General features: G+C 46.2%; 1 protein-coding gene across 3 annotated transcripts in view; it reads right to left on the bottom strand.

Moving 5' to 3' along the window:
• Window positions 1-997: 997 nt before the first annotated feature.
• The window catches only part of KREMEN1 (kringle containing transmembrane protein 1), a 67,661-nt gene continuing 42,803 nt past the window's right edge, over window positions 998-25,855 (bottom strand). For 2 of the 3 annotated variants that reach the window (XM_035017284.1, XM_035017286.1), the window contains exons 5-9: window positions 19,152-19,305; window positions 9,274-9,606; window positions 8,049-8,210; window positions 6,882-6,966; window positions 998-5,123 (exon numbers count right to left, since the gene is read on the bottom strand). In XM_035017284.1, the coding sequence (XP_034873175.1) occupies window positions 4,955-5,123; window positions 6,882-6,966; window positions 8,049-8,210; window positions 9,274-9,606; window positions 19,152-19,305 (903 nt within the window). In that variant the 3' untranslated portion in view covers window positions 998-4,954. The remainder of the gene's footprint in view (window positions 5,124-6,881; window positions 6,967-8,048; window positions 8,211-9,273; window positions 9,607-19,151; window positions 19,306-25,855) is intronic. The other variant, XM_035017285.1, reaches the window with a different exon arrangement.

Raw genomic sequence — 25,855 nt, 5'->3', positions numbered from 1 at the left:
TCATGTGGTAAGTGGTGGGGCTGGGGTGTGAGCCCAAGGCCCTGGTCAATGGGTGTGGTGTGCTCTCCCCCGGGGCCTCCCCTCCCTCCACAGCCAGGTCCTCTGCATCTCTCGCTGGACCTGGGTATCTCCCGGCTCCTGATTCGCCTCCTCCCCCTCGGCCTTACCCCACTCCAACTGTTTTTCCTAACTCAAGTAGGAAATCGTTCTAAACTGGGAATCTGATGTCACTCCTCTGCCAAAACCCTTCAAAGGCTGCCTGTTTTACACTCCCTGGCCTCGGCGAATGAATAGTGGGAGCTGAGTCCCAGCAGGCCAGCTCCAGGTCTGTGCTCCCAACTACTACTCCCGGCTCCCCTCTGAGCCTGTCTCCTCATAGCGAGACAGAGGTGACGGTACCCACCAGATGGTTGTTAGGGTGTGTGCGGCGCCTGGCAGGAGCCTGAAGCTCATAGGTGGAGCTGCTACCAGTGCTGTTAACAAGAAGGGGGTGGGGAAGAACGGGTTGCCCTGAACGGCAAGAAGAAATCCACATGGGATAATAATGACGCAAGCCCTTCAGATACATTTCTCACCTAATCCTCATAACCTTTTGAGGCATAGACACAAGGAGGGGAAGCTGAGGCTGAGAAGTGGGCTGATCCACTCAAGCTCAACTCAAACCTAGGTCTTTCTGAGCACAAAGCCCTTTCCTTTTCCCATGACCGGCCCCAGGTTCTGAGGTATTCACTTGGAATTCCAAGGGCTCAGATCTGACCTGCTGCTAAAGATCCACCGTGGGTCAAAGCTATGAGGAGACCTGAGGAAAGCTGGGGGCACTAACAGGAAAAACTGAGCAAACAGTGAGGCCTGGCATTTGCACGGACTTCAGAAGAGCGCACAGTCTGCCAGCACGCGACACCCCCCTCGTTGCAAGCGCCCCTATAAAAACGACATGCTGGGGCCCGTCGCTGTTTCTACAACAGTGAGAATATTTATTTTCTCCAGACAGTAAAAATAACATTTTTCTCTCTTTTGTAAAGTTAAGTACCATTACATTCCATTTTCTTAAATAACAAAATCCTAAAAATATATATTAAATTGTATACAGTGCGTCACACTTCATCTTATATTTTAAAATACATGATGTTTCTATTTTATTCTCAAAGTTGCATATTAAGAGCATATTTACAGATAAAGCCTTGTCATCCAAAGTCAAGATCCCTGTGGGAAGGTGAGTCTGGATGTGGGCAGGTCTTGATGCTGCGTGCACCCCAAGACGGCAGCTCCCTGTGCAGGAAAGGAAGGGCCCCCCACTATGTGCTCCTGAAGACACATCTTTTCTGAAGCAGATTTACCTCCGACTTTCCTCCACACCCCACTTCTGCCTTGTTGAGTATGTTTGACTTGGCAACACAGAAGCCTGTGTGATGGGCTCCCCTGGGGTCTGCATGCAGTGGGCTGAGGCTCCATCATCACCCCTGAGCTGTCCCACCTGAGGGGGGAGGCAGCTGCAGCTGGAAGCTTTGAGAAATACCCCATGCCAGGGCAGCTAGGCTGAGAGACCTGGCCAGGAGGTAGAACAGTGAGGAAGGTAAACAAAGACACCAGAGGAAACAATCAAAAAGTTAAAAGTTCCCAAGGTAGTAACAAAAGCAGACCTCAAACATCAAACAGGAGATCCAAAACCCAAGAGGGTGGCAGCTGACTGGGCTAGGGGATGGGGAGCGGGCCGGGCTCTGTGGGAGACGCGGGATGGCCTCATCAGACAAGGGAGACAGGATCTCGGAGGCCGTCCACTGCTAAGTGCTCGTGGAGATTAAGTGCCCAGGACGCATGGGGCTTGGTGATGGCCTATGTGCCCCGCTGGTGTCAGGCCACTCCTGGGCTGACAATGGGGCGAGTGGGTGCGGCTGCATGGCTTTGCCCTGAGGGCCAGAACAGCTGTCCTTGCTAGTGCTTTGATCTTTGTGGGTTTCTGGCTGATTGCAGTCTTGAGCCAGAGCCCACACTTCAGAAGTTACAGCAGCCTGGTTACCTCGCTCACCCCCAGAGAGGCCTCAACCCTGTTCTGACAAGGGAGGGCGATGTGGAGGACACCTGGGCTTCAGGCCTACACCTCCTCTGTTCTGCAAGTGATTGGGCACTCGGGGAGGAACATGGGGCGCCACGTGCTTCCAGAGGGGCCAAGGACACTGTGAAACGCAGCTAAGACCACGTTCCCAGCTGGCTGCAGGCATTTACCTGGAGGCAACAAGATCAGCTGCCCGCAGCCCTCCCTTCCCCTGGCGGCCTAGTGCTGAGAAGGCAGGGCCTGGATCCTGCAGAGAAGGGGTGAGGAGGGCACTCAGGCCCAGAAGCACCACCCACAGCCTCGGTTCCCTCTCTCACCTCCGGGCAAAGGCTTTGGGCAGGATATTTTCAAAGTGGCAGGCCACAGTGGCCCCCAAAGTCCCTCCCCTTCTTCTTTCCTAACCTGCTATGTGATCCGTGACGTCCTTTCTTGGGGGCATGCTTTCCAGCACCTTCAATCCTCACTTCTCTCTAAAGTGGTTTCTTAAAAGACCAAGTGCGGGCCTCCTACGGTGCTCCTGGGAGCACACCTCACCTCCTCTGGGACAATTATTCCTCAGGTGTTTACTTAGCCACAGGGGACCCTCTGTGGGGTGCTGCTGACAGGTTCCTACCGGAGCCGAGGTGTTTATGGAGGGTGGGCCTGGGACAATTTATGGCCTCTCCCCCAGCACTGTCCTGAGGCTGGTTTGGGTCTCCTGGGGCTGCTCCCTGGCCAGTAAGTTGATCCTGGTGGCAGTGGCTGTGCGAGGGCCAGCAGGAGGGAGGGCACTGGGGCGTCACCAGCACTTCCTGGGTCTCAGAACGGGCTGCTCCAGCTGCAGACGCAGACAACACCCTGGCTGTGTGAGGTGGGCAGGGTGGATGGGTGGACCCACGGGATGCCCCAAAGGCCAATGGCTGCAGGAAGCCCTAGGTGGCTGAACAACTGCCCCTCGGCCAGGCGACCCCCTCCCGGGGCTAAATTCCGCATTCCCTATGTGCTGTGAGTGGATCTATTCAGGGCACAGGGCCCTTTGTGACTGCACACACCTGACACTTGGTTCAGAGGAGATTCCACAACAGCCAGGAATAGCTTCGAGGGGAGACAGCACATGTCAGTGTATTTCCAGTCGTGTGGGACAGGCCTGTGTCTCCAGACCCAGGGGCCTGTGGACAGCTGCTCTGGGGTAATCAGCCTTTCCAGATCAAAGCGTGAAGGCAGCACCGAGCGGCTCTGTGCCCGCAGCAGGCCTCAGCCGGTAGCTGGGGCAGCGCCCCTGCCCTCCCGTGGACACACTGCCCCATTTCCCCCGTCCTGTGCCCCTGTGCCCCTCTGCTGGCCACCTCGCTGCATCTCCCCTGGATGCCGGGTGTCACCCCTCCCTGCTGGCCCCACACGGTCCTCTGCGTTTCTGGGAGCAGCCAGGCACACACAGGTTGCCGGCATGGCAGGACCCCAGGAAAGGCCGCAGCAGGCGGTCGCTGCGGGATTTCGGGAAGGTAGGCAAAGTGCTCCAAAGAGGGAACCTGTGAGGCCAGAGGCCCGAGGCCTGAGGCCCGGGTGCCTCTGGGAGAGTCGTGCCCTGACAAAGGCCCAGGACTGGCCTTCGGAGGCCCAGGCTGCTCTTCTCAGCTGCTGTTGACAAAGCCTACTTCCGGATGGCGGGGACTTCTAAGCTGGAGTCGGCTCTTCCTCCCGACCAGCAACCACGGGAGCTGCACCTCTCCATCTTGGGAGGCCTGTCGTCGAGGGTCTCCAGGTCCCAAAGCCCCCCTCTCAGTCCTCATGCCACTCTCTGCGACTCTCTTCCCGTCTGAAGGGCGGGGCAGTGTGGGGCTAGGGACCAGGGCCCTCTGAGCCATTCCAGACGGCACTCTGTCCCCATAACGAAGGAGCAGAGGGGACCGCAGAGCACACAGGCCACGGGGTGGTTTTTCATCTTTTAAAAATGAGCTCCGCCTGCAGGAGGGACTGCTGGTGCCCGTGTCTTACCTAAAGCTGCCTAAAGGCTAAGCCACAACATTTATACTCCCTGTTCTGAACAGAGAGTCAGAGAACCACGGGGGCCCGGCTCAGGTTCCACAGGACCACAGGCTGCACGGGGGCAAGGCCAGGCGATCCCACACAACGAGGAGTCACTGAGCACCTATAAAAGCTTTCTGGAAAGTCTGTTGTGTGAACAAATGAATGGATGTTTTATACGACCACTGTGGGCTTGCTCTGCGATCACCGAGCTATGGAAAGAAGCTATAGAAAGAAGCCCGTGTGTGGCAGGGGGCAGGCTTGATGTGATGGGGGACCAATTCCCAGGTTCTCCCGGGTTGGAGGAGGCCCACCTTCATCTAGCACCCAGGGAGCAAAGCCCCAGAGTCAGCACAGAGCAGGGGCCCTCTTTATGCTTTGGGGTGCTAATGCCCAGGAATACAGGACCAGGCCAACCCCCAAGAGAACCTCAGAAGCATCCCTGTTTAAAACCATAAAGAATGGGAGAAAGTGATCTGTGTGGACAAAACAGAAAATACGCAAGCAAGACTCAGCATATACTACACCTACCCACCACCCTACAGTGATCTAGAAGGTACCTGAGCCCAGTGCCAGACACGACCATCTCTGCCATCTCAGCCCCTCTGTCCTGACACCCCCATTCTAGATGAGAGAGAGAGAGAGAGAAGCAAAGGGAGGGCCCAGACCCTGGGACTTTGGGTCTCTCTCCTAAGTGCAGCGATGAAGCAGGGGGAGTCCAGGCTAGGCCTGCCCCCGCAGCAGGACGTCCCTTTCCAGCCCGTAGGACGGCGCTCCTGCAGAGACTGCCAGAGAGGCCGAGGGAGAGGCAGGGAGAGTCGGTCAGAGGAAGCCACGGGTCCCCAGTGGCCTTGAGCTCGGAGGGACCTCGTGTCCTGGGCTCGGAGGGGGCAGCTTTTAGTCACTCACAAGAGGATTACGGTCATCTGGTTGACTCTGACCCTTGAACTTCTTCTTAAAGATGGAAATTGAAGTAGAGGGCTTATAAAAAATGCTCCAGATTTCCCCCGACGTCCCGGGTTGATGACAATCCCTAAGGTCCCCTGAAGCAGGAACGCGATGGGATCTGTCGAGCAAAAACAACTTAATATATCAAGTCGGGTGCAACAAAGATCCCAAAACAACCTTCCGTCTCCTGAGATACCTGTACCTATGAACTGGGGCACTCAGTGAGGCGAGGCCTTGGGGAAGGCCTAACAGCTGCCTCTGGAGGTCTGAAGGGCTATTGTGGGAATGAAATGTGTCCGTGGGATGGGAACACGGTGGCATGGCTTCCAGCTCAGTATAACAAAGAACTTTCTAACTGGAAGAGTTATTCAAATCTGCAAGGGGCTGGCCTGAGAGATGAAGAGTTTTCAAATTCTTTTTTTTTTTTTTAGAGAAGAATTCTTTCTTTAAATGATATTTACCTGGAAGCCCCCCTGATTAAAACAAGATAAAGCCAAAGTCTCTCCTGTCTTACTGCCAACATGTGCCCCTGTCCCCCCATGGCAGGCCCCCCACCCCGGGGCTGCTTGGCAGGGAAGCTGCCGAGGGACCCCAATGTCACAGGGGAGTCAGACATGCGCTGTGGGGCCCTGGTATGCGGTGAGGTGCTGGGCCCTGCAGAAAGCGTCCAGCTCTCTTGCTGCATCTAAGAGGCTTTCCCAGGCCGTGTGAATCGTGACTTCAACATGTAGGTATATACACTGAAGCGCAAGGATGAGCTTGGTAAACACTAAAAAAAGACTGTTTCCACTGAAAAATGTAAAGTGCAGTGTAGACAGGCCTGTAAGGACAGCCTTCACAAAGCAGTGGCGGAGCCAGCATTTCACGTATGAAAAATTCTGCAGCAGAGGGCAAGTGAGAAGGTCCGGAAAATGGTGGATTTATAAGACACCAATGTTCAGGAAAGGCCTTGAAATACAGTGAGGCTGTCTATCAATTATAACTCTCCCTGCTCTTGGGAGCCTGGGTGGCTCAGTTGGTTGGGCGACTGCCTTCGGCTCAGGTCATGATCCTGGAGTCCCGGGATCGAGTCCCATGTCGGGCTCCTTGCTCAGCAGGGGGTCTGCTTCTCCCTCTGATCCTCCCCCCTCTCATGTGCTCTCTCTCTCTCTCATTCTCTCTCTCAAATAAATAAATAAAATCTTAAAAAAAAAAAAAATAACTCTCTCTGCTCTCAAAGGAGCAGAGAGAGCCTGGACTGGGAGCCACAGGAAAGACAGAGTAGGGGTCCCGAAAAGATCAGAGCTTTTCTCCGGAAGTACACAAACAACAGGAGCATAAATAACTGCCTCTTTTCCTGGAAGACGGAACTGTGAAACCCGAGTAGCAAAGTAAGGGAAGGAAATATCGTTTTTCCATATCAGTCAGAATTGAAGGATGAAGCTTCTTAATTGTTTTTAAATAATTATTAAGCAATAGCTAATAAAATGTTAGGAACCTCTTCCTAAGAATGTTTCCCAATTTCTAGAAGGCATTAGTAATAAATAGGAATGGTAGTGTCTTAGAAATCTTTGCTCTAACGTGAAGATCTCTTTAAGGGGCCAGCACAAATCAAAAATTGGAAATGGTTGTTTTTTATGCCCAGACTGTTTCAATCCTCCTTGAAATCATATCCTGTGAGCCAGAAGCAAACACAATCCCTCAAACCTTGGTGAGATTTGTCCAGTTGTACATTTCACTCTACAGAGAATGAGGAATGCGTACTGCCTTATGTTGCCTAGGACTAAGGGCTTTGGCATCATGTTCTGATACGACAATTGTATCCAGAAAAATGAAGCACAGTAGAAAAGGAGTTCTGAGCCTTCCCCTCGTGGGATTGGGCAGCTTTCATACTCACTTGAATGTGACATGCAGAAGTATCTTTGCTACAATGGCTGTGACTGTAAGGATGAGGAGAGTTGCCAGGCCATACACTGTCCATCCTGCAAGTACAAAAGATAGGGTTTCTTGGACCTGTTGGAGCTCCGTTTTTAGGAGGTCTGTTGGAAGCCCCGAGTGACCACTGGCAGCTCAGAGACACAGGTCTGGCTGAGGAGCCCCCTGCAGGTGGGGGCAGCCACCAGACGCAGCTGAGAGCTGGGCGGGCAAGGAGCCCCAGGCCTTCTGACCACCTCGCCTTGCTCTAGAGCTCCCTCTTGGAGAGAAGCAGGCAGGGTGGTCCAAAGTGCATTCCACTTGGGAGGTGAAAGGAGTGGTATATATGATGTCTTTACCACTGGAATCACTGTGCAATCACAGATGAGTTACATAAACTCTTTGGGCCTCAGTTTCCCTATCCAAGGAATGAGACGTGTGACCCGTGAAATCCTACCAGGATATAAAAACAAGCAACGCAGAGCACGCAGTGGAAGGACTCTCCTTGCTGACCTAGGGTGGGCCCTGCAGGGTAAGACCCCTAGGCTAGATCTTCCCAGGCAGAAAAGAGAATATGGAAGCATGCAGCCAAGTTAGCCAGCTTCAACCACAGACCATTACCTCCTCTCTATCCCTCTCCCGCATGACTTTTCTTCTAGCCCGTCACTATCTGACCTGTTATTTTGCTTCTTGTCTTTCTCTTCCCACTTACAAGCCACAGGAGGGTAGGGATACTATTTGTTTGGTACCTTCTATAGTCCAGTGCCTACAATAGTACTTGGCACCCCTGAAGCACCGACATGTCTTCTGAATGAATGAATGCATGAATGAATGGAGCTCTTGTATATGCCAGTGAACTTAGGGAGATGCAACTTGGGAACTCTAGAAAGATATCCTCGAAGTGGGAAAACACTGGCTTGGCTGATTAATCACAACTTGCAAAAGGCACACGTGCTGGATCTTTGGAGGTGAGCACTTTCTCCTAAGGACTAAGGAATCAAGCTAATGAGAAAATGTCCCTCAAAGGCCAGGACAGTCACAGAGCCAGTACCCACAACCTGCCTGGGAAGACAGTTCCTTCTCTAACTGCCAAGAACACTGCCCTCAAGCCCCGTGGCTTCCACCCCCTTTTCTGGTGTCTGGAAACTGCTACCTGGGACGGTCTGGGGCGGGTGGCTGGGGCTGGTGGTGATGACGTAGAGGACTTTAGAGGACCGGGCTGCGCTGATGCTGAGGTTGGCCTGCTCTGTGATCACCTCGGCCAGCGTCTGGTTGGCAGCGGACCTCTCCTGCGGCGGCTCTTCCTTGACGGCTGGAAGATCAAAGAAATTAAGATGGGGGAGAGCTGATGGAGACAACAGAGAACTCTGGAGGAGGATGCACTGGCTAGGAAGAGAGGGCGTTTTTTGGATTCATTTCTGCGTGCAGTTCTTTCCACTGACCCCAAAGCAGAACCTGTCAGGCTCTGGCCCAGAAAGTGCCAGAAGAAGGGGCTGTCAACTTCTAACCATTTGACTAGTCTCTTTGAGGACACCTGAGCCTGCTTGCTTGCTCTCCTTGTGCCTTTTCAGTTATGGCGCCCTCTGCCCAGAATGCCTCCTTACTTCCTATCTATTGACCCAAATCCCACCTGTTCTCAAGACTGTCCCTCCCACCTACGGGAAGGCCTCCTCTCTCTGACTTCCTATAGCACATGCTGACTGAACTCTTCCCGAGGCCCTTGGCATCCGGGACAAAGACCAGGTCTCAGATGCCCCTGCTTCTCATGTGCTGGTGGAGAGATGTGCCTGGCACATGTGTGTGCACATCACAGGGACAGAGAGTGGGGCTTCATCTTAGGACAGTTGGGTTTTTTGAAGGTATATTGGGGTTTTTTTGTTGTTGTTATTTGTTTTCTTCTTTAAAGTTTCTTTTTTTAATGTAAGCTCTACACCTAACGTGCAGCTCTAACTCATGGCCCCGAGATGAAGAGTCACATGCTCTTCCAACCGAGCCAGCCAGGTGTCCCTTAGGAGGGTTCAAAGAAAGATGAGAAACTAGTCTTTTGGGATTGGTGGGGATATCAAGAGGCAGGAGAATGGACCAAATGACCTTTTTAAAGCCTTCTAATTCTATCAGTCTCAGCTCCTTCTTTCAGTTCTTCTTTCAGCCCTGCCATGACAACTGTCATCAGAACAACTAAAGTAGTGAAACTGACAGGCGTTGCCTCTTTTCTGTAAATATATGAAATGGGAGGTGGGAAAATCCGCAAGTTGAGTCAGTAGCTCCTGCCTTGCAGCCCCATCAAGACCCGCCCGAGGCCCGCAGGTCACCAGTGTGCCAGCGAAGCCCGAGGCGCAGCCTGGAGGGCCCCCCAGGAGGCTGCAAAGGGTTACCTTGGTATAAGGCAGCAAATCCCTGGGCCTGATTGATGCGATCGGAGAAGAAGTACAAAATGACAAAATCCAGAGAGACGTTAAAGGACAGAGGCGGGCGGTTCCTCCCATTGAAACGGACCAGGACGCGGTGGGTATAGCCGTCCAGCAGCTCCACCATGTCTGCAGAGTCCCTGATGTCAAACAAGGTGAAGCTGAAGCGGATGTGGGAGGCTCCTGGAACCCGGATGGTCCAGTAGCAGACCCTCCCTGTGGCGTAGGTGTCGGGGAAGTCAGGGGAATACACCACGGAGGTCATAGCCGAGTAGTTCCCTCCGCAGGCACCAACGAGAGCTGCGGAAGACAAAGGGACACTGGCCCTCAGCCTGGGGCTCGCTTTCAAACCGGTTACAAACAAAACTCTTCCTAACCAACATGATCCAGTTTGGGATATTGTTTTTCGTCTACAAAACCAGACTGTCTTAGGTTTCAGGATCAAATCACAGAATGAATAGCTTAAACCCCGAACAAATGACTGTGGAAGCTTTTTTTTTTTTTGCCCAGGAGACCTTAGAATTAGCACGCAGGACGGTGGCTCAGCCTACATGGGGGTCAGGCTGGAGCCAGAGAGTCTGGGTTCGGGACCAGCTGGGCCATGTGATCCCAGGGGCTGCACTTCACTTCCAGAACTCCTGTCTCTCTTGGTTTGGAGGACGGAGAGGCCACCACCTGTTCCTGTATCACACAAATGCGTGAGGACAGATGAGATGAAGCACATGAAAACAGGGGCCTCTTTGCAGGGAGACACTTGCTGAGGTAAAGCCGTAAAAAGAGAAGGGCTTTACAGCTGCTCGGACATCCCTGGTACCTTAGGGGTGCAATGCTCACATGAGGGTCCCCACACACTCATCGAGCAGGAAACCCTGGCACAAGTGACTCTCTGCACAGGGGGAAACACTTGGTACTGATCACTCTGCACGAAGCACATTTGGTTTCTTTGGACTCCCCTTTTCCATTGGTGGGTTCTAGGAAGGGGATACAACCACTTCACTGTATCCTAATCAGTGAGGTGTAAACAAGATCCTGGAAATGAAAGTCCTTGAGAGGGACTGGGATTTAAAAGCTTCCCTTCGGTTTGCAGAAAGCAGTGAGAGAATGCTGCTTCTATCCGAACAACGAGAAGCAGCTCAAAACTCTTCTTGAACCCTTCAGAAGGCTGAAGTGTCAAGACAACCAAGAGGATTTAACTCTAAAAAGTAAGAAGCCCCTCTGAGGAGAGTCAGGCCGCACAAAGCGTTTCATCTTTAATAGAGCATGAGAGGAAGAGGTGGGCACCAAAAAAGCAAGTAAGAAGAAAGGAGCTAAGAGGCTGAGTGTGGGCTAGCCTCGCAGTCTAGAATGAGCAGGGGCCCCAGACACAGCAGGAATCTACACTCTCCTGCAAGCAGTTCTGTGCAGACCTCCACCCAGGGCCTGCAAGAATGACTGGGCTAGGGAAGGAGACCAAAGAGTACCCCTGGGGGGGGGGTGTATAGCTCAGTGGTAGAGCAGTTGACTGCAAAGAGTCCCCCTGGGTGGCACTCATACAGGACGGCCCCCCGGCTGTTGGGGGACAGGTGTGAAACACTGACTGCTTCCTGGACCTTCCTCTCAAAAGAGGTGAAAGCCTCAAGTGGCTGTGGGAGGAGCAGCAAACCCTCTTGCTCCCAGAGCCACTGGAGGGGTAGAAGCAAAATCTGTTTGCCTCTGTGGAGGGAGCAGGAGACTCTCTCCTTCCTGCCAAAGTAACCAGGCAGATCCACTGCTTCCAAGGGAAAAGCAGAGGCAAAAGCCATCAGCCCCTGATTGCCTTGAGCCCCCAGATCCTGCACCAATGCAAAGCAGAAGTCTGCTGCCCCCGAGGGAGGGGCAGGAAATTCTCTCCTTCTTGAGGACCACCACAGATATAAGGCAGGGTTTGACTGCTGGCGAGGGAGGGGGTGTGTGGGAATGCTGAAAAGGCCCCACCTCTGGGGCCCAGTAATGTCCTGTTTAAGACTGAGGATGAGGCAGGAGGCCCAAGAACCCCCCTCAGCTCACCAGGAGCACAGCACCAAGTAACAAGCAATAGTAGTCTACCATTGAGGGAGGGGAAAGAGTGCAAAGATCCCTTCTTTGGCAAAGGCACGTAGGAACTACTCAAAGCTGAGGGTGGAATAGAAACACTGGAAAAAAACAAAAAACCCCACTGGTATCCCAGGCTCCACACCAAGCACAAGGTAACAGCAGCCTATTGCTGGAAGAATTTGAAGCCTGATGTGCACCAATGGTAAAGACAGAGACAATATCCAAACCCAGCTCATCTGATAGAATGCCTCAGTCCCCACACTAAACAGTCCTGCCCATTTCCAGGTGTAAATTCTATTTACTCAGTCTGTACTGTTCTTCTACACACAGTGTATGGCAGCCAACAAAACATTATAACACACACATAAAACATGCAAGCAAGGAAGGAAAGAAGCAGCAAAAGAAAAAAAAAAGGACTCGTCATCAAGCGATAAGACAATCTGTAGGATCAGACTCAATAATGATGCAGATGTTAGAGCTATTAGACAAGGGCCACATGATTAATACAGTAAAGATCTACTGGAAAAGATGGACAACATGCCTGAACAGATTAGAAATTCCAACAGAGACATGTAAAGTTAAAAGAGTCAAATGTAAATGTTAGAAATAAAACAATATCAGAGGTGAAGAATTTCTTTGATGGGCTTATAGACAGACTACACACAGCTGAGGAAAGAGTCAATAAATTTGAAAATAGGTCAACAGAAATCATCTAAAATGAAGCAAAGAGAAAAAAAAAAAGAAGCGGGGAAAAAAAAAACTAAAAACGGAACAGATCATCCAGTAGCTGTGGGACAATATCAAATGATCTAACAACTGGAGTTCCAGAAAGAGAAGAAAAAGAGTAGGGGGCAGAAGAAATATTGGAAGAGATAATAGCTAAGAATGCTCCCAAGTCAATGAAAGGTGATCTAAGAATCTCGGCAAATAGTAAGCAAATAAATTTAAAAACAAAAATTAAAAAGCAAATAAAACAAAAAACACACCTAGACACATCATAGTCAAATGCTGAAAACCAACAATAAACATGAAATCCTGAAAGCAGGCAGAAGGGAAAAGATGATATACAGGGAACAAAGAGCAGACATCTCTAGAAACTGTGCAAGCCATAAGACAAAGGAGCATTTCTGAGATACTGAGAGAAAAAAAAACTTTCGGCATAGAATTCAATATCTGGCAAAAACATTCTTCTACAATGAAGGTGAAATAAGGCTTTCTCAAACAAAAACTGAGAGAAGATGGCAAATAAGAACATGAAAAGATGTTCAACATCACTGGTAATTATGGAAATGCAAATTAAAACCACAATGAGTTAGCACCATGCACCTGCTAGAATGGCTAACACTAAAAAGACACTCTACAAAGGGCAGGAGAGGATGCAGAGCAACTGGAAGTCTCACGTATTGTCTGTCAGAATGCAAAATGGGGTAGCCACTTTGGAAAACAGTTGACAGTGCCTTATGATGCCAAATACACACTTAGTGTATGACCCTGAAATCCTACTCCTAGGTATTTACTCAGGAGAAATGAAAGCACACATTCACACAAACACCTGTGCATACAGGTTAAGGGCAGCTTCGGAGCGTCTTTATCATAGACAGACCAATGTTTATCAATGGATAAATGGATGAATAAATTGTGATATATTTGACAAAGACATGCTTCTTAGCACTAAAAAGGAGCTGTGGAAACAATCATGGGTGAATCTCAAAAGCATTACACGAACTGAAAGGAGCCAGAAACAAATTGTTAAGTACTATATGATTCCATTTATATGACATTCTTCAAAAGACAAAACTATACAGATGGAATACAGATTAGTGGTTGCTAAGGGCTGGGGGCCGAGAGAGGATTGACCACAGAGGGGACAAGAGATCTTTTTGAGGTAATGAAAATGTTCTGTATCTTGACTGTGTATGCATTTGTCAAATCTTGTTGGAGTGTTCAACTAGAAGGGTGATTTTTTATTTTATCTAAATTAGACCTCGATAAACCTAAATTTTTCAAAAAGGAAAGCTATAGAGAAAGATTCCCTAGGTAATCATCCTGACTTTCCCACATCCTAACTGTGAATTTGAACAAGATAATTTCTGTATACTTCAGTTTCCTCATCCATAAAATGAAAATAATAATAGTTTCTCCCTTATGGGATTTTACAAGAATTAAAAGAAGTTAATCTATGTAAACTGTTTAGGATAGGATCTGGCACGTAGTGTAAGCTCAGTAAGTATTAGCTATACTATTCTTTTTTTTAAGATTATTTATTTATTTATTTGACAGAGAGAGAGAGACAGCGAGAGAGGGAACACAAGCAGGGGGAGTGGGAGAGGGAGAAGCAGGCTTTCCAAGGAGCAGGGAACCCGATGCAAGGCTCAATCCCAGAACCTTGGGATCATGACCTGAGCCGACGGCAGATGCTTAATGACTAAGGCCCTGCTATACTATTCTTATTATTTGTAAAGAATCAAGTGTCCAGGTTAAACTGATTATTTCAACAGCAAAGGCAGACCTTCAACTTAGAACTTTGAATTTCCAGATGCGTGCCATGCAGACAGAAGATTCAGTTCGGCAAGTCTGAGAGCAAACACATGACATCTATGATAGATTGTTAAAATTCAGTGATAATTCAACAGGAAACTTGAAATTTAGGAATATATGCAAGATCTTATTTTTGAAGGGGAGGTTAGCTTGCCACATACAACCTGGGCAGGTGGGGACTCTGAAGTAGCCCTGGGTAAAACCTCCGGTGGCAGAAAGCCAGTGTCCTGCCTTCTTTGATTTAGTACCTCTGTCCCGCCTCAATATTAGCTAAGTCAGTTTCTTCAGGAACAGACATCAGGCATCAGCAGGAACAGCCAGCCTCCCCCAGATGCAGCTGAGTGCTCTGCTTCTAGATGTGAACGATACTGGCATGTCTCAGGAAACAAACCTTAACCAAATGGGTCCCAGCCATGAATCAGATTCCACTGGACTGGCACCCAGAAAAGGAGAAGAGTATTACCGTATTTCATCAGTTTTAAGGGAAACATTTTAATCTTTCTGACTGCAATGTGTCTGTCCATCAATGCATGTTATTATTTAGTTGGAAGTATTTTTTTCCTCAGTGATACATACAATGATGTTGCCTCTCATGACTGATAGCATGTGGGTGTCTATGAAGTATAATTACTAATGCAATCCTAGAGGTCAGATTCTATTGGACTTTCAGCCCTCAATATTTTTTACCATTAATCTCTTCTTTTCCCACTAAAATATAAGTCCCATGAGGGAAGGATCTCCATCTATGGGGCCTTGGGCAAGTTACCGAATTTTTATGAGCCTCTGTTTTCTCCTCAAATAAGGATAACAGTACCTGCTTCGCGGTATTATAATTAAGGGAAGGAATGCATGGAAAGTAAATAGCACAATGTCCTAAAAAATATATCTGCTCAACTAATGTTACAGAGTAAGGACCAATCCACACAACTCACTTCTTTCAGTGCCTAGACGCTGAAAGGGGCCCAAGAGGCCAGCCTGGGCAGTCTCTGTAACCTACTATTGGCTCCAGTCTCTCTGATCTTTTATTTGGTTCCGTTAATTCAATAAATTAAATTCTGGGGCAGCAGATGCTCTGAAGCTTCTGTCAGTGCTGCATTTATACACAGTACACAGCCTACTTCATATCCTCCTGGAGCTCACAAGAGCTTGCTGGAAAATGAGCCATATGGCCTATGACAAATTACTTGATGTGGCAATGATGACTGAGCAGACGGCTGCCTCCATAATCTCTCTGTGGAGGTGCAAATGCAGCCTGAGAGCCACTCGAGCTGAGGAGCCTGAGGCACCGTTCTGCAACAAGGAGCAGAGAACAGGAGGAACTCACTGACATCCTGACTGGGACCCAAGTTCCAGCCACACTGGTAGCAGAGCCTGATATTCTGGGGAACCATCACCTGGTCCCTTTCTCACCAACTAACTTTTCCAGTCTCTTCAAAGAGACATCTTTGTCCTCCCAAATTATGGGACAGTCTGTAGTCACCATCTGCAAGATGCTCGGCTTTATCCAATGGATCGTTAAGACTTCCATGAAGCAGTACTTACGCTATTTAGATGATTTTCCCCTCTGGCAGGGAAACCTCACAGATGATTTCTATAGGGCTGCACTTTGTACCTTTCTTTGCAGAGCTGAGGGGTGGGGGTTACTGGAGCAGGCTACCATCAGGGGCCTCTGCCAGTCAACACACACCAGGGCCTCTGGATACTGGAGCTTCTCCAAATGCCAACCTCCTCAGTTCCTGAAGGAAAGGAAGCCAGAAATTTCGGACAGCTTCTGGACGGCTGCAGAAGGGGCCAGTCTGATAATAATCAGAGCCACTGGGCCCACCCTGTTCACATGCTTTTAGAGCGTTAAACTGGACCCTTTATCATGACCTGTCTTATTATTCTTTTTTTTTTTTTAAAGATTTTATTTATTTATTTGAGAGAGAGAGAATGAGAGAGAGTACATGAGAGGGGGGAGGGTCAGAGGGCGAAGCAGACTCCCTGCTGAGCAGGGAGCCCGATGCGGGACTCGATCCCGGGACTCCAGGATCATGACCTGAGCCGAAGGCAGTCGCTTAACCAACTGAGCCACCCAGGCGCCCGACCTGTCTTATTATTCTTAATAAAAGGGATTCTGGCTGCTGAAAACAGAAAAATAAAAATTGTGGCAAACCTGGGTTTGAGTTCTGTATTTGGCTCTTATTCACTTGGGCAAATTATTTTCTCTTCTGATCCACACACAGTTTTCTTATGCACAGGGCTGTTGCGAGTATTAAACAGCATAAAATAAACAAAAGCACCCGGCATCCAGGCTATAGCACAAAGCAAGCGGTCAACGGACGCAGTTATTTTCACTATAATTAATTCACCTCACTGCACCTTTGTGTGAGGCTGGTACTCTCTCCTAGATCTATTTCCAGTACCAAAGATGATGCTTGCTACAGGACTGACTTTAAAGCAAATTATTTCCATCTAACACCTCCGGCGTAGGCACTGCACTAAATAAAACATCATTTTATCTGCCACACAGCAGACACTCAATAAAAATGTGCTAAATGAATGATTAATATTTATTTTTTAACTGATATAAAATCCACCATTTTAACAATTTTAAAGGGTACAGTTCAGTGGTGTGTGTTATATTCTAATGCGTTCTAACCACTGACATCTGATTCCGGCACATTTTTATCACCCCAACAAGAAAACCCGTACCCTCCCCTTTCCTCAGCCCTTGGCGACCATTAATCTGTTACTTCCGTCTCTATGGATTTGCTTATTCTGGACATTTCCTATACATGGAATCATAAAATACATGGCCTGACGTGTCTGGTTCCTATCACTTAGCATCATGTTTTCAAGGTTCATCCATGTTGTAGCATGCATCAGTATTTCATTCCTTTTTATGGCTGAATAATACTCCATTGTATGGCTATAACACATTTTGCCGATCCGTTCTTCGGTTGATGGACATTTGGGTTGGTGCCACTTTTGGGGCTATTGTGAACAGTGTTGCTGTGAATGTTCCTGTACAAGTTTTTGTGTGAACATATGTTTTCAACTCTCCTGGGTATATATCTAGGAGTGGAATTGCCAGGTCATAAGGTAATTCTGCTTCACATTGGAGAAACTGCCAGACTGTTTTCCAGAGCAGCTGTACCATTTAACATTTCTACTAGCAATGCATGAGGGATCCAATTTCTCCATATGTTCACCAATATCTATTTTCTAGTAAAAAAAATTAACACTATGTTCTGTTTAAAGTAGAAAAACAGGTAGCGAACCCACACACCCTGCTTTTTTTTTTTCTTTACTGTCTAATCCCATTGTTTGTTGGCCGTGTGAGCCCTGGCAAGATATTTATCATGTGCTTGGACTCTCTTCTGTAAAATGAGAGTGATGATAATATAATTTGTATAGATTGATATTTTACATAAAAGCTTTAATACACACTAGGTACTCAATTGTTATTTCCTTTCTTTTCTTCACTTAGGAGTACACCAGGCAACTTGTAAGCTCCGTAAACATACTCTCCTGGGCTAGGATGTCAAGGCAGAGGATCTTTTAATAATGGACTTCGGAAGTGAAAACTTAAATAGAAGTGCAGGGTGTATTATTTGCCAACCATTCTTAAATGTTAGGCAAGTTTCAGGCTTTAGCTTTAACAGAGGTACTCACCTGAGTATTTGTCTTGACATAACGGGACGTATAGGGACCCACTGGCAGTCTCCGGTGGGCACACTCAATTAAAAAGACCAACAGTTGACCACCTGAGTTCTGCTTGCCAATCCTTCCCCTGTCCTCTGCCCAAACACACACTTCTGACGACGTCTAAGCCATAACCTGCGAAAGGCTCAGCTATAAACCTGGGATGACTTTACAGTCACCCTATATAGTAGCTGAATTGTGTCCTCCAAAGAAGACATGTTCCATGCCTGGTAGCTGTGAATGTGACCTTATTTGGAAATAGGGTCTTTACAGATGTAATCAAGTTAAATGAGGCCATACTAGATGAGAGTGGGCTCTAAATCCAATGACTAGTGTCCTTATAAGGAGATACAGAGAGACACAGAGGCACAGATGGACCGAGGGACAATGGCCATGTGAAGGAGGCCGAGATTGCAGTGATGCAGCTACAAGCCAAGGAATGCCAAGGACTGCCAGCAATGGCCAGAAGCTCGGAAGAGGCAAAGGGTTCTTCCCTGGAGCCTTCAGAAGGAGCATGGCCCTGACAACACCTCGATTCTGAACTTCCAGCCTCCCAAACTACGACAGAATAAATTTCTGTTGTTTTAATGCTCCCGGGTTGTGATCATTTGTTATGGCAGCCCTAGGAAACTAACACAGCATATGACATTTCTGCTCGAAACTGAGCCACTCGGTCAGGTTGAGATGTCAGGAGTAAATCTACTCTACCCCAATGACTAACAAAGACCTATGGAGTCTGTAGTATATTTTAGTAACCTCAAGTCTTTCCTTTTGTCTGTCTCACTTGTAACAATCTACTTTCTACCATTTCTACCAAAATCGGGTGCTACATTGGTAGTACGGCTCTCACAAAGTCTTACTACCACTGAGGGGATGTGGGGGGGGGTGGTTGTGAGGAGGGATCAGGTGGGCCAGTGGTTAGAACAAGGTGCGGGAGAGGTCCCGGCCCCAGATCCACAACGCAGAGTACTAACCACTATACGATCACAGCCCGGCCCAGATCCATACCCCATCCATAGCGCACCCTGCCCTAGCCAGCATCTCACAGATGTGCGGGGTCAGAGAGGAGGCTGGTGCGGGCACACTCAGTATCAGGCCTGGAAAGACAACTTGAAGCATATGGTCTCTTCCCAGCTGCAACACTGCTGCAACACCAAATGCCAAGGAAAACATTAAAGGGCTTGGAAATCAAACAATTAAAACAAGAGGACCTTAAGGCTAATACTGAACAGCCATATCGGTGTCTGTATTAAGTTGCAAAGGTCATCTTTTTTAGGTTGCCTAAGTGTCCTGTGACAGGCCTCATCTCTTCAGAGCACATGGCACAACTGTAATTAATTACTTGTTAAATGCCCGTCCTTCCTTCTAGAGGACAGGGGCTGAGTCGTCTTGGTCAGTGTTGTATCCCCAGGATCTGGTCAGGGCCTGGCCTGCAGGAGGTGCTTAATAAGTATGCCACATGAATGAATGAGTGAATGAATGAATGAAAGAGAGGAAGGCTGGTCAGGTTGTTTCTCTGCCACAGCGCTCCTGTGTCTTGGGCAGTAACGGGCACAGGGCATACTCACTGTCAAAGAGGATGATCCTGCCGTCGCCACCACAGGGCTGGGTGTGATCCCCGAAGCAGACACTGTTGCACTCGGTGCTGGCTGCCTCCCCGTACTTCCAGTAATCAGGATTGTTTCCACAGAAGCAAGCATAGCCCGACTCCATCCCAGCAAACTGTCACAGTAGAGCAACAGCACTTGGTAAGTGTCAGTCTGGGGTGCCAGCTGGCCTGAAGGAGCTTGGCAGGTCCCTCTTCCTGGGGTCTCTCCCTCGCTCCACTCCCTCGGCGCTCATTACACACTATCAGTAACTACGCTTCCCCTCCGTCGAGCATCCCTTTTACTGCCTGCGTCTCTACTGTAATTCAGTGAGTTTTAAGGCAGGTGTTGGGGGGAATCCACTAACTTGAAACATTAATAATAGCAGCTCAACATTTTATTGAATGTTTACTGTGTACCAGGTGGTAGGTGCTTTATGGCTAGTCCTCATCACAACCCCATTACAGGCCCCGTTAAAACTTTTCATTTTATTTATTACCATACGGTATGTAACTATTTGTACGGTGTATAGTTGTATACATTTCAACCCATGTGTAGATCTGTGCAACCACCACTACAATCAGGATACAGCACAGGCACATCGCCCCAATAACCGTCCTGTCCTGAACCTACTGCTTTAGAGTTCACCCTCCCATAAACAAACCTTGGCAACTACCTATCAGTTTGCTGTTACTATAGTTTTGTTTTTTCAAGAATATCACATGCTAGGGCGCCTGGGTGGCTCAGTCGGTTGGGCGACTGCCTTCGGCTCAGGTCATGATCCCAGGGTCCTGGGATTGAGTCCCACATCGGGCTCCCGGCTCGGCAGGGAGCCTGCTTCTCCCTCTGACCCTCTCCTCTCTCATGCTGTTTCTCTCTCGCTCGCTCTCCAATAAATAAATAAATAAAATCTTTAAAAAAAAAAAAAGAATATCACATGCTATAAGACTGAATGTTTATGTTCCCCCAAAAGTCGTATGTTGAAATCTTAACTCCCAGTGAGATGGTATGTGGACGTGGAGCCTTTGGTAGGTGATTAGGGCAGGAGAGCAGAGCCCTCGTGAATGGGATTAGTGCTCTTATAGAAGAGACCCCAGAGAGCTCCCTAGGCCCTCTGTCACATTGAGGACACAGCAAGACGGTGATCTATGAACCAAGAGACAAGCTCTCACCAAACACCAAATCTGCCAACAACTTTGATCTTATACTTCTAGCCTCCAGAACTGTGAGAAATAAACGTTTATTGACCCAATCTATGGTAATTTTGTTACTGCAGCCAGAAAGGACGAAGACATCATATAAATGGAATCATATAGTATGTAACCTTTTGAGACTGGCTTTCCACTCAGTGCAATGTCTTAGAGATTCATCCAAAGTGGTGCATCACTCCTTTTTATGGCTGAGTAGTAAGACCACTGCATAGATATACCACTGTTTGTTAATCCTTTGGGTTGTTTCTAGTTATTCATGATTATGGATAGAGTTGATATAAACATTTGTGTGTAGTTTTATGTGAGCATAGCTTTCATTTCTCCAGAGTAAATACCTGGGAATGGGGATGCTGGGTTATATGGTAAGTTTATGGTTATAAGAAACCGCTTCTAGAGTGACTGTACCATTTTACATTTGCAACAATGTATGAGTCCCGGTTGCCCTATATCCTTGTCAACACATGTTATTGTCAGTATATTTTATTTTAGCCATTCTAAGAGGTGTGTAGTGGTATCTCATTGTGGGCTTCATTTGCATTACCCTAGTGGTTAATGACACTGAATGTCTTTTCATGTGCTTATTTGCCATCTGTATAGCCTCTTTGGTGAAGTATCAAGTAATTTGCCCATTTAAAAAAATTTTTTTAACTACTGAGTTTTTAGAGTTTTTGTATGCATTCTGCATATAAGTCCTTTGCTGCATAGGTGATTTGCAAATATTTTCTTCCAGGCTATGGCTTGTCTTTTCATCCTTTAAAAAATGTCTTTTACCAAGTAAAAGTTTTCAATTTTGGAGAAGTTCATTTACCAATTTTTTCTTTTATGGATCATGTTTTTGGTGTTACACCTAAGAACTTTCTGCCTAAACCCAGGTAAACCCCAGTCATGAAGATTTTCTCCCCTCTTCCTCTAAGAGTTTTATAGTTTTACATTTTAGTTAGACCTAAGATCCTTTTTGAGTTGAGCATGTAGTCTTTTGTATTTGACTTCTTTCAATTAGCATAATGTTTTGGTGATTCATCCATGTTGTTATGTGCATCAGTATGTCTTACTATATCTTCTTTCTGTTGCTGAGTAGTATTCAAAAGTATGGATATAGCACAATGTATTTATCTGTTCATCAGTTAATAGACACTGAGTTATTTACAGGTTGGGACTATTCTGAATAATGCCACTATGAACGCTTATGTACAAGTTTTTGTGTGAACATACGTTTTTAACTCTCTTAGGTGTATACATAGGAGCGGAATTGCTGGTTTATACGGTTATGTTTAACTTTTTGAGAAACTGCCAAACTGTTTTCCATAGCAGCTGCACTATTTTATATTTCCACCAGCAAAGTAGGAGGGTTCCATCTCCACATTTTCACCGATACTTGTTTTGCCTTTAAAAAAATTATTTTAGGGGTGCCCGGGTGGCTCAGTTGGTTAAGCGTCTGCCTTTGGCTCAGGTCATAATCCCAGGGTCCTGTGATCGAGCCCCATGTCGGGCTACCTGCTCAGCAGGAAGTCTGCTTCTCCCTCGCCTTCTGCCCCTCCCCCTGCTTGTGCTCTCTCTCTGTCAAATAAATAAGTAGAATCTTCAAAAAAAATTTTTTTAAACTATAGCCATTGGTTATTTATTGTGTGAGGTGATATCTCATTATGGTTTTGATTTGCATTTCCCTAAAGACTAATAATATGAGCATATTTCCATGTGCTTATTGGCCATTTGTATGCCTTCTATAGAGAAATGTCTATTCAACTCATTTGCCCATTTTTCAATTGAGTTGTCCTTTTATTGTCAAGTGTTAAGAGATCTTTATATATTCTGGACATTAAATCTTTTTACAGATGATTCACAAATATTTTCTCCTATTCTGAGAGTTGTTTTTTCATTTTCTTAATAGTGTCCCTAAATTTTGATGAAGTCCAATTTATTTTTTCTTTGGTTGTCTGTGCTTTTGTTATCATAACTAAAAAACCATTGCCTAATACCAAGGTCATGCGTATTTATACCTATGTTTCCTTCTAAGAGTTCCTTCTAATAGCTAAAACTAATTACATTTAGGTCTTTGGTTCATTTTTAGTTAATTTTTACATATAAAATGAGGTAGGAGTCCAAATTCATTCTTTTCTATGTGGATATCCAATTGTTCCAACACCATTTGTTGAAAAGACTCTTCTTTCCCCATTGAATGATTTTGGCACCCTTGTCAAAATCAACTGACCATAAATAAATGTATGGGCTTATTTCTGGACTCTAAATTTGATTTCATTGGCCTGTATATCCATCCTTATGCCAGTATCATAGCACTTTTTTCAGTAGTATAACTGAAAGTTAATTTTGGCTCATAGTGTGATGTAAGGACAGAGGTTCATTTTTCTTCACAAAGAGCTCCCATTTTTCTCCAGAACTATTTGTTGAAAGACCATCCTTTATCTCTGTTGAAAATCAACTGTCCATGTAAGTGCAGGTCTATTTCTGGACTCTCTATGGTTTCATTGATATCTATAGCAGGAGTTGAAAACCTTTTTCTTGGGCACCTGGGTGGCTCAGTCAGTTAAGCGACTGCCTTCGGCTCAGGTCATGATCCTGGAGTCCCGGGATCGAGTCCCGCATCGGGCTCCCTGCTCAGCGGGGGGTCTGCTTCTCCCTCTGACCCTCCCCCCTCTCATGCTCACTCTCTCTCTCATTCTCTCTCTCTCAAATAAATAAATAAATAAATCTGTAAAAAAGAAAAAGAAAAAGAAAACCTTTTTCTTTCTTAAAAAATCAGATAGTAAATATTTTTGGCTTTGAGGTTCATACCGTTTCTTGTCAACTACTCAACTTTGCTGTTGCAGCATGAAAAGCATAGACAATATGTAGGTGAATGCGTGTGGCTATGTTTCAGTAAAACTTTATTCGCTGAGTAGATGGGTAGAAAGATTTGGCCCACGTACCACTGTTTGCTAACTCCTGATCTATGCGACTATTCTTATGCCAATACCACTCTCTTGATTACTATAGCTTTAGAGAAAGTCTTGATGAGTCCTCCAAAGTTGATCTTTTTCAAAATTATTTCGGTTATTCTAGGTTCTCTGCCTTCCGTGTAAATTTTAGGATCAGCTTAATTATTAAAAAAAAAACTATCATTTTAATTTGGATTGAATTGAATTTATAAATCAATCTGGGGAAAACTGACAATTTTAACAACATTAAGTCTTCCAATCCATGAATAATGTCTGTATTTTTTTTTAAAGATTTATTTATTTTAGAGAGAAAGAGAAAGTGGTGGGGAGGGGCAGAAAGAGAGAGGGAGAGAGAATCTCCAGCAGACTCCCTGCTGAGTGAGGAGCCCAATGCAGGGCTCAATCCCCACGACCCTGAGATCATGACCTGAACCAAAGTCAAGAGTCAGACTCTTAACAAACTGAGCCACCCAGGTGCCCCACAATGTCAGTATTTCTATTTATTTAGATTTTCTTTAATTTTCTCTTGCAATGTTATGTAGTATTCGGTATATAGGTCTTTAATATCCTTTGTTAATTTTGAGATTTTTTTATGCTATTGTAAATGGAATTTAAAAATTTTATTTTCCATGGAACACTACATCAAAAACTAATGATGATTGAGATAACAATAAAAAAATTTTTTTTTAAATTATTTTCAAAAAAATTTTTTTTATTTTCCAATCGTTCACTGCTAGTACGTAGAAATGCAACTGATTTTTGTATATGACCTTATAACATGCAACCAAAGTGATGTTATGCTCTTGACAGGTTAGGTGGGATACAATGTCTAGTTTTCCTATGACTAGTGATACTAACTTTGATCACTTGAGTAAGGTAGTGTATGCTAGTTTTCTCCACTGTAGAATTCCCTTTATTGTATTTTGTGGGGCGATCTTTGAGGCTATATAAATATCCTGTTCCTCATGCAACTTTCACCCACTAGTAGAGGAGGTCATGGGATATTTACATATCTTGATATTTGTTCTCCAAATCAATTATCACTGATAGTTGCCAAATGGAGAATTTTCTAATTCCAACATTTCTTTTACATTTGTTAGTTGGCATTCTCCTATAAGAAAATGCCTTTCTTCTCCTCATTTATTTGTTCACTTATTTATTTATATCAGTGTGGATTTGTAGATTCTTATTTTATTCAATGGGGCATATTTATTGTTACCATTTTTTTATTTTTTATTTTTATTTTTATTTTTTTTAAAGATTTTATTTATTTATCTGACAGAGAGAGAGAGAGCACAAGCAGGGGGAGCAGCAGAGGGAGAGGGAGAAGCAGGCTTCCCGCTGAGCAGAGAACCTGATGTGGGGCTCGATCCTAGTACCCTGGGATCATGACCTGAGCCGAAGGCAGACACTTAACCATCTGAACCACCCAGGTGCCCCTATTGTTACCATTTTTTTGTTTTGAAGCTCAAATTATGTTAGAGTTGGCCAATGGAGCCCCTTCCAGTTGGTTCCTGTGTCCTTCTGACAAGCCCTCACCATTCCTTACTTTATTGTACAACATGCTTCAGGCTCCTCTTGCACTTTCTCAGGACCAGCTCTAGAATTGGCAATTTTCTCCAAGGAGCCCTAATTCTTATTTAATGAAGAACAGTATCTGGAAACCAAGATCTGAGCACTAAGTGTGCTCTGTGCAACCAGTGTGTCACTGTTCCCAGGTCCTCTCAGTGGACAGAGATAAGAAATACATATGTATATACAAACACACACACGGACCTACAAACATGTTTATATTTATTTCCGTATCTGTCTCTCTATATAGCAAAACCATACACTATACAAATAGCTTCAATGCCTGTCTGACACTATAGGTTTCATTTTGGTTTTCTCTGGCTCCCTTCTCCAACAGTGAGAAATCTGGCTCCCATTATCCTCAGTATATTTACTTATATGCTTTGCAAGCAACCAATTACTCCATCGTGTTGGGCCACCTGCCTCACAAAGCCCCTGACCTTGCCAGGCTACTCTCCTTGCTTGGGCCTGATTAATGGCTTTTTCACTGAATTATTAAGAAGGACAAAAGAAAGGAAGGAAAAAGGAAGGAAGGAAGGATATAGCAAACAATAGCATTATTGAACCTTAACAGCCAAGGAGTGAACTGCAAATAGAGGAAAGGACAGAAAGAAAAGAAAGTATTTTGTCCAGGCTAGGGCCCCTAATGTAGCAAGGAAATAACCACGACCTTGGCCTATTCCCACATCCCCTGTGAAGCCAGAGATGTCCCTGCTTATAACATTCAAGGGCACAAGGAAATACATAATTCTGTCAGAGGTCAAAGAGGGATACAGATATTGGGCATTTTCCTCTTTTCTCTCCCCATCTTTAGACAAAAGTGCTGTCTCACACTCCTGAATGCCAAGCCACACTCCTCCTTCAGTTCCTCCTTGGCAGAAAAATAGTTACATGGTTTGATAGGTTTAAAAAAAAAGTATATATATTTTTAAGTTATCTCGGCAGATTGCATTTACATCTTCATGGGGTG

Source organism: Mirounga leonina, unplaced genomic scaffold (assembly GCF_011800145.1).
Source record: "Mirounga leonina isolate KUSES-001 unplaced genomic scaffold, KU_Mleo_1.0 Mir_171, whole genome shotgun sequence".
NCBI lineage: Eukaryota > Metazoa > Chordata > Mammalia > Carnivora > Phocidae > Mirounga > Mirounga leonina.
This window is presented reverse-complemented; position numbering and strand designations above follow the sequence as displayed.